This window comes from Vipera berus (genome assembly GCF_964194415.1).
Source record: "Vipera berus genome assembly, chromosome: 2".
NCBI lineage: Eukaryota > Metazoa > Chordata > Lepidosauria > Squamata > Viperidae > Vipera > Vipera berus.
This window is the reverse complement of record NC_138203.1, coordinates 108,346,752-108,359,771: the sequence shown is the minus strand read 5'-3', so window position 1 is coordinate 108,359,771 and position 13,020 is coordinate 108,346,752. Positions and strand designations below refer to the sequence as shown.

Below are 13,020 nucleotides of genomic sequence, written 5' to 3'. Positions count from 1 at the left end.
AGCAGTTTAATTAAAAAACTAAACTCTCTTGTCAACGCTGTTTTTTATAAATGGCAGTTAGATTAATAGAATGTTAAAGGAACAATCTTATATCCGATTTGGGACATGAACAAGAAATATGGTCGTGAACCCTATTGAATGTTCAATATTTCTGTTTAAATATTATCTAAAACATGATCAGTTCTCCGCACAAGTTTAGCTGCTGCACAGTCTTGGAAAAATCATTGCTGATTAAGCTGGATTCACACGACCACACAACTCAACTTATAACCACAGTAAAAGAGTCATAAAATCGAATCTGGTCACAAGATGACTCACAGTCCCGACGACTTAACAATGGCATTTATCCCATTTATGGTTGTAAGTTGAGGACTACTTGTACATATTGTTTTGTTATAATCCTAATGCAGAGTACATACCTTGAATTTCATAGAGGTAAGTCGGTAAAGGATTTCACTCATGTTCTCTTTGATAATGGACCATGTAATCTTATTGTCACTTTGGGCAGTAGTCTCAACTGCTCGGCGTGCCATATCATAAAACGCAATCACGTTAGACAGCATCCCCACAGTCTTATAAAATGGGCAGAACCTAATGAAAACAGTACCAAAACTCATCTTTTTCAGAATTAAGGAACTTTTTAATGACTAAATTGTTCAAACAGGTTAGCAAATATTTGTGTTTGATAATTAACATTTGTAGAAGAAGTGATAAATGCACAGCAGTTGGCTATAGAATTCAGCTTTTTATAACGGACAATGCATATACGGAAACAAGGTGAAGAGGACATTTTCTATGGGCTGAATAAGCAACTTTCATAGTTTTTTTATCATGGTATCTTTAGCACAGCAGTTACACAAATTTGAATAGCACACTCAGGTTATAGAACATTTGCTTATTTGTACATAATTCTTTAGTTGTAGAGGAACTACCCAGCACTTTTAACAGAAGAGACTTCTGAAGGACTAGACTAGGAGTTACTTCCCCATAATTAGTATTTGCATTCATGCTGCATGTCCTGACTACCATCAGAATAAGAATCTAGTATAATATATCCTGAATAAGCACAAAGGAATCCACTGACAAAAAAGAGAAAGAAATGGAACAATGTTCCTAACATCTGAGCAAAGTGAAAGAGACTAGCCTACAATTGAAACACACTTCAACAAAAGGCCAATTCTTAGAAAATGTGAAATATGAATGCTGTGCTATTTGGTGTAAATGTTGAGGGTGAAGAAAGCTGGTATCTTTGCCCTTAGTTCCACTTGGTTCTTTCCCCTTAGTTTTGTTATTAGTTGCAAAGTCGTGTCTGACCCATCACGACCCCATGGACAACGTTCCTCCAGGCCTTCCTGTCCTCTACCATCTTCTGGAGTGCATTTAAGCTCACACCTACTGCTTCAGTGACTCCATCCAGTCACCTCATTCTCTGTCGTCCCATTCTTCTATTGCCCTCAATCTTTCCCAGCATTAGGCTCTTCTCCAGTGAGTCCTTCTCATTAGGTGGCCAAAATATTTGAGTTTCAACTTCAGGATCTGGCCTTCTAAAGAGCAGTCAGGGTTGACCTCTTCTAGGACTGACCGGTTTGAACGCCTTGCAGTCCAAGGGACTCGCAGGAGTCTTCTCCAGCACCATAGTTCAAAGACCTCAATTCTTTGGTGCTCAGCCTTTCTTATGGTCCAACTTTCACAGCCATACATTGCAACTGGGAAAACCATGGCTTTGACTATACGCACTTTTGTTGACAGGGTGATGTCTCTGTTTTTTAGTATGGTGTCAAGATTTGCCATAGCTTTCCTCCCCAGGAGCAAGCGTCTTCTAATTTCTTGGCCGCAGTCCCCATCTGCGGTGATCTTGGAGCCCAGGAAAATAAAATCTGTCACTACCTCCATTTCTTCCCCATCTATTTGCCAGGAATTGAGAGGGCCGGATGCCATGATCTTGGTTTTCTTAATGTTGAGTTTCAAGCCAACTTTTGCACTCTCCTTCTTCACTCGCAACAAGAGGCTCTTTAGTTCCTCTTCACATTTTGCCATTAGAGTGGTATCGTCTGCATATCTTAGGTTGTTGATATTTCTCCCGGTAATTTTAATTCCAACTTTTGATTCATCTAGCCCTGCCTTTCTCATGATGTGCTCTGCATATAAGTTAAATAGGCAGGGTGACAGTATACAGCCTTACCGGACTCCTTTCCCAATTTGGAACCAATCAGTGGTTCCGTGTCCAGTTCTCATTGTTGCTTCTTGACCCACATATAGGTTTCTCAAGGAAAAAATAAGATGGTCTGATACTCCCATCTCTTTAAGAACTTGCCACAATTTGTTGTGATCCACACAAAGGGTTTAGCATAATCAATGAAGTAGAAGTAGATGTTTTTCTGGAACTCCCTAGCTTTCTCCATGATCCAGCGTATGTTGGCAATTTGATCTCTAGTTCCTCTGCCTCTTCAAAATCCTCCCTGTACTTCTGGTAGTTCTCGATCCACATACTGCTGGAGTCTAGCTTGTAGGATTTTAAGCATAACTTTACTAGCATGTGAAATGAATGCAATGGTGTGATACTTTGAACGTTCTTTGGCATTGCCTTTCTTTGGAATTGGAATGTAAACTGACGTTTTCCAATCCTGTGGCCACTGTTGAGTTTTCCAAATTTGCTGGAAGGCATTCTTATCTCTTCTAGCTATTCTCTGGAATTCTGCATTCAACTGGGTGTATCTTTCTCCCTTGCCTTTCGCTTCCCTTCTTTCCTCAGCTATTTGCAAAGCTTCCTCAGAAAGCCATTTTGCTTTCCTTGCATTTCTTTTTCTTTGGGATGGTTTTAGTTGCTACCTCTTGTACAATGTTGCGAACCTCCGTTCATAATTCTTCAGGTACTCGGTCTATCAGATCTAATTCCTTAAATCTATTTGTCACCTCTAATGTGTATTCATCAGGGATATGATTTAGTTCATATCTGAGTGGCCTAGTGCTTTTCCCTACTTTCTTCAATTTAAGCCTAAATTTTGCAACAAAAAGCTCACGTACAAGGCGTTCATGGTACCAATTTAGTTTAGTTTAGTTTATTAATATTTCTATACCGCCCTTCTCCCGAAGGACTCAGGGCGGTGAACAGGGCAAGAATAAAATGCAAAGTTACAAATATTAAAAAAAGATTAAATAGTTGCCCATTAAAAACAATTAATACAATACGTTTATAAAAACCCCAAAAATACAGCAATAAAAGACCCCAGCAATCCCCCATCAGGCCAGGCCGGCTTGTTCGAATAGAAATGTTTTCAGATCGCGGCGAAAGGAGCGAAGATCGGGCGCCATCCGGAGCTCCACCGGTAACTGATTCCATAGCTCCGGAGCGCCCACAGAGACGGATCTCCCCCTGGGGGCCACCAATCAACATTCTCTGATCAGTGGCACCCTGAGGAGTCCCTCTCTGTGGGAACGCACAGGGCGCAGGGAAGTTGATGCCGGCAGCAGGTGTTCCCTGAGGTACTCCGGACCCCTGCCATGTAGGGCCTTAAACACCATTACTAGTACCTTGAATCTCACCCGGAAGACAACTGGTAACCAATGCAGCTCACGGAGCAGAGGTGTAACGTGGGAGTATCGGGAGACTCCCAACACAACTCTTGCAGCTGCATTCTGTACCAGTTGTAACCTCCGGGTGGTCCTCAAGGGCAACCCCATGTAGAGAGCGTTGCAGTAGTCCAGACGAGAGGTCACGAGCGCGTGAGTGACCGTGCATAAGTCATCCCGGCCTAGATAGGGCCGCAACTGGCGCACCAGGCGAACCTGGGCAAAGGCCCCCCTAGTCACAGCCACTATATGATCTTCCAAAGTAAGCCGTGAATCTAGGAGGACTCCCAAGTTGCGAGCCCTATCTACGGGGGGTAATAGTTCACCCCCCATGGAGAGAGATGGAATATCCAAATTGGTCCGGGCTGAAGGTATGCAAAGCCACTCAGTCTTGTCGGGGTTGAGTTGAAGTCTGTTCCTCCCCATCCAGACCCGAACCGCCTCCAGGCAATGGGACATCACGTCGAGGGCATCACTGGGGTGGTTTGGGGTCGAAAGAAAAAGCTGGGTATCATCAGCGTACTGATGATACCCAACTCCAAAGCCACGAATGATCTCACCCAGCGGTTTCATGTAGATGTTGAACAGGAGAGGCGAGAGGACCGACCCCTGAGGAACTCCACAAACGAGAGACCTTGCGGTCGACCTATGCCCTCCTGTCAACACCGACTGCGAACGTCCCTGGAGATAGGAGAACCACTGTAAAACCGTGCCTCCCACTCCCAATCCCCTGAGACGCCGCAGCAAGATACCATGGTCGATGGTATCGAAAGCCGCTGAGAGGTCTAATAGGACTAGAACAGAGGAATGTCCCCTGTCCCAAGCCCTCCAGAGATCATTCACCAGCGCGACCAATGCCGTCTCCGTGCTGTACCCGGGCCTGAAACCCGATTGGTACGGGTCTAGATAATCCGCTTCATCCAGGACCAGAGGGAGCTGATGCGCCACCACACTCTCAACAACCTTCGCAAGAAAGCGAAGGTTAGAGACCGGACGAAAGTTGTTCAATACATCTGGGTCCAAGGCAGGCTTCTTGAGGAGGGGCCTCACCACCGCCTCTTTCAAGACGGCAGGGAAGCTACCCTCATTCAAAGAAGCCGATATAACTGCCTGGAACCAGCTGCGTGTCCTCTCCCGGGCTGCATAGACCAGCCAGGAAGGGCACGGGTCCAATAAACATGTGGTGGAGCTCAGCCTTCCCATAATCCTGTCCACTTCCTCCGGAGTCACAGAATCAAACTCCTCCCAGGTGATATCGACAAGACCGCCCGTGTCCTGATCGTCAGACTCTGCCCAGTCAGAGTCCAGACCGGTCCGAATCCGAGCGATTTTGTCCGACAGATGTTGGTTAAACTCCTCGGCACGACCCTGCAAGGGTTCCTCCCTCACCTCTTGATTAAGGAGGGAGCGAGTCACCCTAAACAGGGCGGCTGGGCGATTATCTGCGGACGCGATAAGGGTAGCAAAGTGATTAGACCTCGCCACCCTTATCGTAGCGAGATAAGACCTAGTATAGGCTCTTAGTCGCAATCGGTCGGATTCGGATCGGCTGGATCTCCAACCGCTCTCTAGGCCCCGTCTCTGACGCTTCATCTCCCGGAGCTCCGCAGAAAACCATGGAGCTCGTCGGGATCTGCACTGGGTCAGGGGCCGCAAGGGTACAACTCGGTCAAGAGCCTCAGTGGCTGCCCTTTCCCAGGCTTCCACTAGGGCATCTGCCGAGCTGTGAGCGGAGGAGGCAGGTGGGGACCCCAGCGCCACCTGGAACCTCTCGGGATCCATCAAGCGTCTGGGGCGGTACCATCTACTTGGTTCCATACACCCACAGCGGGGGGTGGCAAAACGGAAGACCAGCCGCAGGAGATGATGATCGGTCCATGACAGGGGCATAACAATTGGGGAGCCCCCACCAAGATCATCTAACCACTGTCCAGATAAGAAAATCAGGTCAAGGGTGTGGCCTCCCACATGAGTCGGTCCCAAAATTACTTGCGTCAGGTCCATGGCCGTCATGGAAGCCATGAACTCCCGAGCTAACTCAGATGATCCTCCCAGAGATGGTAGATTAAAGTCCCCCAAAACTATGAGTTTCGGGAACTCAATCACCAACCCAGAGAGGACATCGAGAAGCTCAGGCAGGGCTGCTGCTGCGTGACTAGGCGAAAGGTACACCAGCAGCAAGCCCAACTGCGCACCAGGGCCGCATCTCAAGAAGAGAGACTCACACCCGACTATCTGGGGAACGGTGGCCTCCCACGGACACAAGGTCTCCCTCATAACAACAGCCACACCCCCACCCCTACCCTGAGCCCGAGGCCGGTGTAGCACCCGGAAACCTGGTGGGCCAAGATCAACCAGAGGAATCCCTCCCTCTGGGCCAAACCAAGTCTCCGTGATGCAAGCCAGGTCCGCCTGCTCACCCTCGACCAATTCACGGATGAGAGGAGCTTTGTTAGCGACAGACCTGGCATTCAAGTACACCAGCCGGAGCTCAGGAGGCTGCACATCCTCACTCCCGGGACCTCGGGGTGGAACCAGAGGGTCGGAGTGCCTCACCGCTTGTAAGCAGCGTAGAGGCCTTCCCTGAGATCGATACGGCCCTCTGCTCCTACACCTGCTGCCATTCCCTGACGTCGTGGGAATAGGTAATCCCACGACCAGCCCTGGGATCCCAGAGGCAACCGACCCCCGCTCCTCCCCTCCGCGATCTACCTCGGCACTGGCCTGAACAGAGGTTGTTGGACTGCCCCCCTTGTCCAAACAACCAAAAGGAGTACCCTCCCCCCTCCCTAACCCTCTAAAAAATATAGACAAAAAACTAACCAGGGGCCTCTTGTTGGGTTTACGTCGAAGGCCCCTACCCGTGCCAATTGAGGACTTGTCCTTTGTTGCCCTCAATAATGCACACTTACAGCTAATTGGAATGCAAAATTGATGAGGAAAGCTGGATCTTCAGCATTTTTGTATCAGAGCACTGTTTGATATAATATTCAGGACAGAAAAAATAAGCTCCTACTTGTGAAATGTGAGTTGATATTTAATATTTATGCAACAGTGTTGGCCAAAGGTAGGCTAGCCCCAACAGTGCCGGGTGCGAAGAAAAAATAGCATGGTGTAGTTTTCTGAACTGCTGGGAAAACTAGTAAGACTACTGAATGGGAAGAATTTGTATGTCAGAGTATACTTAACACGCAATACAAATCTAAAAGAACTTTATTACCAGAGATCAAGACATCAAGACATTCTACATGAACAGTCCCTGCAGACAGAATTTCCCATGGCCATACCTGTCATATGGGCTATAACCATTCTGTTGCAGGAAATCATCTTTAATGAGCTTGGCAACTTCCAGTGTAATTTTGTCAGTTTCTGCCAAAGAAGCCTAAAGTGAGAGAATAGAAAAAGTCTTTTAAAACAGTGATCTGATCCAGATAACAAGCCAATCAAAATATAAGAATTGGTTGTTATCAATACATCATGGGAATCTTCACAGAAAAACCTTTACTTAGTTTTTTTACTTACCGGTATTTAGACATCTCTCACAGTTGGCATGAGAAGAAAAGCTGCTCTAATATTAACTCTGAAAATCACTTTTATCAACCATACTATTATTACTCTTGCCTCTAATAATTGTGTCTTCAGTCCTTTCTGTTCTTTACTACTTCTCCTTAATTCTCTTTAATGAGCAATTGATCTGCTTGCCACTTCCTCCTCTAGCATCCTAAGAATATGCTATTATATTGAAATTCAGCAACAAAATGGCCAATATTGGTGGTGCATTTTTTTTACTTCATTCAACATTTAAGAAAGAATGGGATCAACACCATGATATCCATTCTTAAGTATCCCAAAATAGTTACTCTGGTGCTGAATTCAGCCTAATTTTAGCATTGTGGCAGGATTTAAGGATACAGGTACAGGAGGTTGAACCTCCCCAAATGCACCAAATTAATTTGAAAAAGTGGCAATTTTGAACCATGAATGAGTATAAGGGTAAGAATAAGAATACTTTCCTATCTCTTTTGATGGTATCACAAACAAATGATGTCTTTTCCAGCTCACTGCTTGGTTGGGAATATGAACTTGCCTATGTTGCAACAACGTTCCCTTCTGTTTTGCCTAGGGAAGTGTTTAATTAGGACTGTATTAACTTTAGATTATCTATAGCACCCAACAGCAATACTAGCATTGTGCAAATGTTTAAACAGTAAAAATTTTATGTCTCCAATATCTTGAAACTACCACTGACAACACAAGTATGTCTGCTCTGAACACATGTCACCAAATTTTCAGAAGTTGCCAATTGGTATAGTTTTAACATTTGTTTGTACACTCCTTTGGAATTACTTTAATAAAAAAGACAAAGCATTTTATAATTAATTAAATAATTAACTAATCCAAATAGCTTCAGCTATAGAAATGGCTCAATAAGAGCGATGTTCCTTCACTCACCTTCCCCACCAACTGTACAATCTCTGCAAGATCCTCCTCTTCCTGCAATATCTCTTTTGATTTAGTTCTCAAGGGAACAAACTCGGGGAAATGCTTGTCATAGTATTCATCCAAAGCACGTGTGTATTTGCTGTAGCTAATGAGCCAATTCACAGATGGAAAATGTTTACGTTGAGCAAGCTTCTTATCCAAGCCCCAGAACACCTGCCCCAAAAGTAATAAAATGTCAATGAGCATCCTTAATTAACAGAACCACATTTGCCTCAGAGTACTTCTTTAAGAAGAACAAGGCCACAAGGCCAGGGTTTCATGCTTTTTTAAAAAAATCCCATTTATATCCCGCCCTTCTCCGAAGACTCAGGGCGGCTTACAATTTAAGCACAAACCAATGTGCTTAGCAATAGCAATAGCCTTCATTCTATGTATATGCCTGCTTATTAGGGCTTTCGCCCCCCCCAGCGGCATTATTACAAAATGTTATGTTAGATGGACCAATCATCAGATGCAGGGAATAAGAAGCCCCTGGAAAGCTGGGCAGCAAACTAAGTATCTCAGAACCAGAATAGCAGCATCTCTTTGCTGCAGGTTGGCTACCCAAACTCATGTGCCTAAATATTTATAAATAGATTAAGAATGATAAACAACACGTAGTCTTTCATAGTAACAGACTCACCGATTAGATTCAATAAGCTTTTTATTAAAGCTTACATTCTACTTAGAGAGCAGAATTATTGCCTACCTGAACAATACCCAGAGTAGCAGAAGTAACTGGGTCAGAGAAGTCACCTCCAGGAGGAGATACACTGAATTGGGGTGGGAGAGAAAAGACAGAAAGGGGAAATCACAATCAGTAGTAATACTTACATCAAATTGAGAAGGACCATCAACTGTACAATATGTTTGCAATTCACTCTTTAATGAATGAATGAACCTTTATTGTCAAAGTACAATCATGTATACATTGAGATTGGCTGAGCCTCCCTTCGTGCCCCAACCCCCCAGCTTACAGTGACACAAACCCTCTATCTTATTACACCATGTGAACTAATTGAACAACACACCAGCCTCACAAGTCAATTATGCATAAAGTTTGTAAAAATTATTTCCCATTCAAAAGCCTAACAGCCCATGGATAAAAGCTGTTTTCAGCCTGTTGGTGTGGCTGGCTATACTCCTATATTTCCTACCCGATGGTAGGAGAGTAAAGAGATACCGTCCAGGGTGTGAGTCATCCCTGAGAATTTTCCTCACTCTTCCAAGGCAGCAAGCCCTGGCGATGTCATCCAGTGGTGTCAGGGGACAGCCCACAAGGTCTTGTGCTGTGCTCACCACCCTCTGTAATGCCTTCCTATCCGCGGCTGTCAGACCGGCATACCAAACCACAATACAGTACAAGAGGACGCTCTCTCCGGTAAAAGAGGGTCATAAGCCATTGTTCTACCCTGTTCTTCCACAAGACCCTGAGAAAGTGAAGTCTCTGTTGGGCCTTTCTGGCCACCTGGGTTGTATTAACTTTCCAGGTCAGATCTTCGCAGAGATAGACTCCCAGAAATTTAAAGGAGGAAAGTCCACACAATCCTCCCCGATGTAAAGTGGGGCAGGTTCCTCCTTTTTCCTCCGGAAGTCTAGCTCCATCTCTTTTGTCTTGCTGATGTTCAGGTGCAAGTTGTTGTTACACCATATGGATAGTTTTTGTACCTCCACCCTGTATGCTGTCTCATCCCCACCTGTAATAAGACTCACCACGTTCGTATCATCTGCAAACTTAATTATCGCAGTAGATGGGTTGGATGATACACAGTCATATGTGTACAAAGAGTACAGGTAGGGGCTAAGCACGCAGCCCTGTGGCGAGCTGGTGCAAAGCTTCAGGGGGGTGGACAAAGCAGACCCAACCCTCACTGTTTGTAACCGGTCCCTAAGAAAGTCTTGAATCCAATCGCAGATGGAGGGGGAGAATTTCAAGTCAGTCAGCTTCTTGATGAGAATGCTCGGCAAAATGGTGTTGAAAGCTGAGCTATAATCAACAAAAAGCATCCTGACATAACTTCCAGGTTTCTCAAGATGACTTGCTACAGAGTGTAAAGCAGTAGCTATGGCATCGTCTGTCGACCTATTTCCCCTGTAGGCAAATTGATGTTTATCAAAGTCCAGTGGGAGGCATGTCCTAAGATGTTGGAGAACCAATCTTTTGAAGCATTTCATGACTACAGACGTTAATGCAACAGGTCTGTAGTCATTCAGGCACTCAACTGCAGTTTTCTTGGGGACTGGGACAATGGTAGCTGCTTTCAAGCACGATGGTACACATGCCGTTTGCAAGATGTTAAAAATCCTTGTCAGGAACCCTGCTAATTGGTCGGCACAATTCCTAACCACTATCCCCAGCACCCCATCTGGGCCTGCGGCTTTGCTGGGATTCACAGCCTTCAATACAGTTCTCACTTGGTCTTCAGATAAGGTGAGTTGCTGAAAATCAGAAGGCCGGCCAGCAGAGGCTACGGGGTCTGGTCTTTTTACCTCGTAGCGAGCGAAAAAGATATTCAGCTCCTCAGCCAACGAGGCATTGGTGTTAACCATGCTCCTCGTACTGCCCTTGTAATTGGTTAATTGCTGCAGTCCCTGCCACACTTGCCTCAAATTGCTGTCTGCTAAGTGGTTCTCCACCTTATGTTTATATTGCTGTTTCACCATCCTAATGCCTCTTCTAAGATTTGCCCTGGCCTCTCTGTATGTGTATGTTTAGGCTTGGACTTCCTAATCAAATGCTTCTTTTCAAGCAGAACTCTGAGCTGCCTGTTTAATACTGAGAATGTTCCATTGCAACACCCAAGAAAGACTGAACTTTTAGCTTTGCCCTCTCTAGCGATCTTACTAAGATCACCAAAGAAAAATCTTCCTTAATCACAACAGCGGTTGTCATAAATGATATTCAAAGTATGAGTTTTACCACTAAATCTATGTTTTTTCCCCATTTTAAGTAATTTTTAAGAATCCAGGTAAGGACTAGGTTGGAAAGATATTAAGAAAATGAATAGTTAATCTAATATAAATGGGCAGAGAAAGACTTAAATGAACAATTTGATTTATTTTTATTTATTTATTTTAATCCCATTTATATCCCGCCCTTCTCCGAAGACTCAGGGCGGCTTACAAGCTTAGCAGTAGCCTTCATTCTATGTATATGCCTGCTTATTAGGGCTTTCGCCCCCCCAAGCGGCATTATTACAAAGTCAGCTTATTGCCCCCAACAATCTGGGTCCTCATTTTACCTACCTCGGAAGGATGGAAGGCTGAGTCAACCTTGAGCCTGGTGGGATGCGAACCTGCACTAATTGCAGGCAGCTGGTGTTACTTAAGGAGGCATTAGCCCACTGCTCCACCAAGGCTGACCATAGTTCCTAAAATGTATCATAGGCCAGGGCTTTTCAACCTTTTCACCCATTGTACCACTTTTAGGATATGGCAACATCTGAGGACCACCAGTCGCCCAGCAAGGTGTCAAAAACTTGACCAAAAAAAAAGGAAAAAAGTGATGAAGTACAGGTAGTCCTCGACTTACAACAGTTTGCTTAGTGACTGTTTGAAGTTACAATGGCACTGAAGAAAGTGCCCCCCAAGCCACAGCCGAGCAAGACACCTGCCTGCCTGCCTGGTGGCGCTCTTCCTCCTGTCCGAGGTTTTCATTGTTGTGAGCATTTCTGTTGAGGATTGGCAGTGGGGGTGGGGTGGGGTGTTTGGTTTTTATTCCCCCCCCTTTTGCTGGGTGGTTGCAGCAGGTTTTGGTCACTTCACATGACCATGGGAAACTGTGACCATCATAAATATGAATCAATTGCCAAGCATCTGAATGTAAAGACCCTGGAGATGCTGCAACATTCCAGCTGGAGCCTGGCGCTGATCCTGGCACTTCCGCTGAGCCCTGACAGCCCTGCAGCTCCAGCCATCTCTCGCTCAGGCTTGTGTGGTGCTGCCACCGGTTCAGCTCATTCCCCTCCCTAGCTACCACTTTTCTAGGATGGTCACGTACCATCTGCCAGGTGCCAATGTACCACTGGTTGAAAAGCCCTGTCATAGACTTTGCATAGTATTTACAGAATAGTGAAAAACTATGTACAGTATCAAGAAAATAATAACTTTAACAAATATGCAGATTGTTCTCTCTAATGCTGTCTTGAAAGAATGCTCCCCATTATCTCTTTCAGTTTCACTTTATGAACAAGCATTTCTAATTTCAGGGAACGTTTTCTATGTACAAGATGATCAGGTAACAGACCATAATGCAAAATAATATACAACGTACAGAAAAAGAACATCTTGTTGCTAATATACTTACGCTCCAACTATGCTAACACTTCCTTCTCTCTCTGGATTCCCCAGACACTTCACTCTACCAGCCCGTTCATAGAAAGAAGCTAGGCGAGCACCAAGGTAGGCTGGATAGCCACTATCTGCAATTACCAAATATAATGCAAGTTAGCTTCTCTAATGACAAGAAAACTTAAAATTTTTGAATCAGTTTTTTTTCAAAAGTTACAAAGAAGAAAATGCATACCCGCAGGCATTTCAGCCAGTCGCCCTGAAATTTCTCGAAGTGCCTCTGCCCATCGGGAAGTTGAGTCAGCCATCATACTGACATGATAGCCCATGTCACGAAAGTATTCAGACAGGGTAATCCCTATGACCAATAACAATTACAAATCAAATATTAATTATCACCTGTAGTGGCTTATAAGAAATCTAGAATTCCAGAATCTAAGATTTGTACCACAGTGTACAATTTAGAGAAGCCTGGGGGAGAATCTGTTGGAGCTACAGTGTTGCTGGGGCTCTGCTGAGGTCCTAGGATCGACATGTGCAGCTCTAGCTGATCAGTTCTTCTTATGTGGGAAAGACCGTGGGAGGCAGGGCAAAGAGATGCTGCCTGGGAAACAGGCAGAAAAGAGACAGCCTGTATAGTGGGCAGAGCAAGAGCCTCCAAAGGTTGGGCTGTAAAGG

The 13,020-nt window shown here is 45.0% G+C and overlaps 1 protein-coding gene across 1 annotated transcript in view; it reads right to left on the bottom strand.

Moving 5' to 3' along the window:
- The window catches only part of ATP6V1A (ATPase H+ transporting V1 subunit A), a 49,666-nt gene that overhangs the window by 2,344 nt on the left and 34,302 nt on the right, over positions 1 to 13,020 (bottom strand). Inside the window, exons 9-14 of the mRNA XM_081318247.1 lie at positions 12,578 to 12,700; positions 12,359 to 12,473; positions 8,762 to 8,825; positions 8,023 to 8,226; positions 6,858 to 6,952; positions 420 to 591 (exon numbers count right to left, since the gene is read on the bottom strand). Coding sequence (XP_081174373.1) covers positions 420 to 591; positions 6,858 to 6,952; positions 8,023 to 8,226; positions 8,762 to 8,825; positions 12,359 to 12,473; positions 12,578 to 12,700 — 773 coding nt within the window. The remainder of the gene's footprint in view (positions 1 to 419; positions 592 to 6,857; positions 6,953 to 8,022; positions 8,227 to 8,761; positions 8,826 to 12,358; positions 12,474 to 12,577; positions 12,701 to 13,020) is intronic.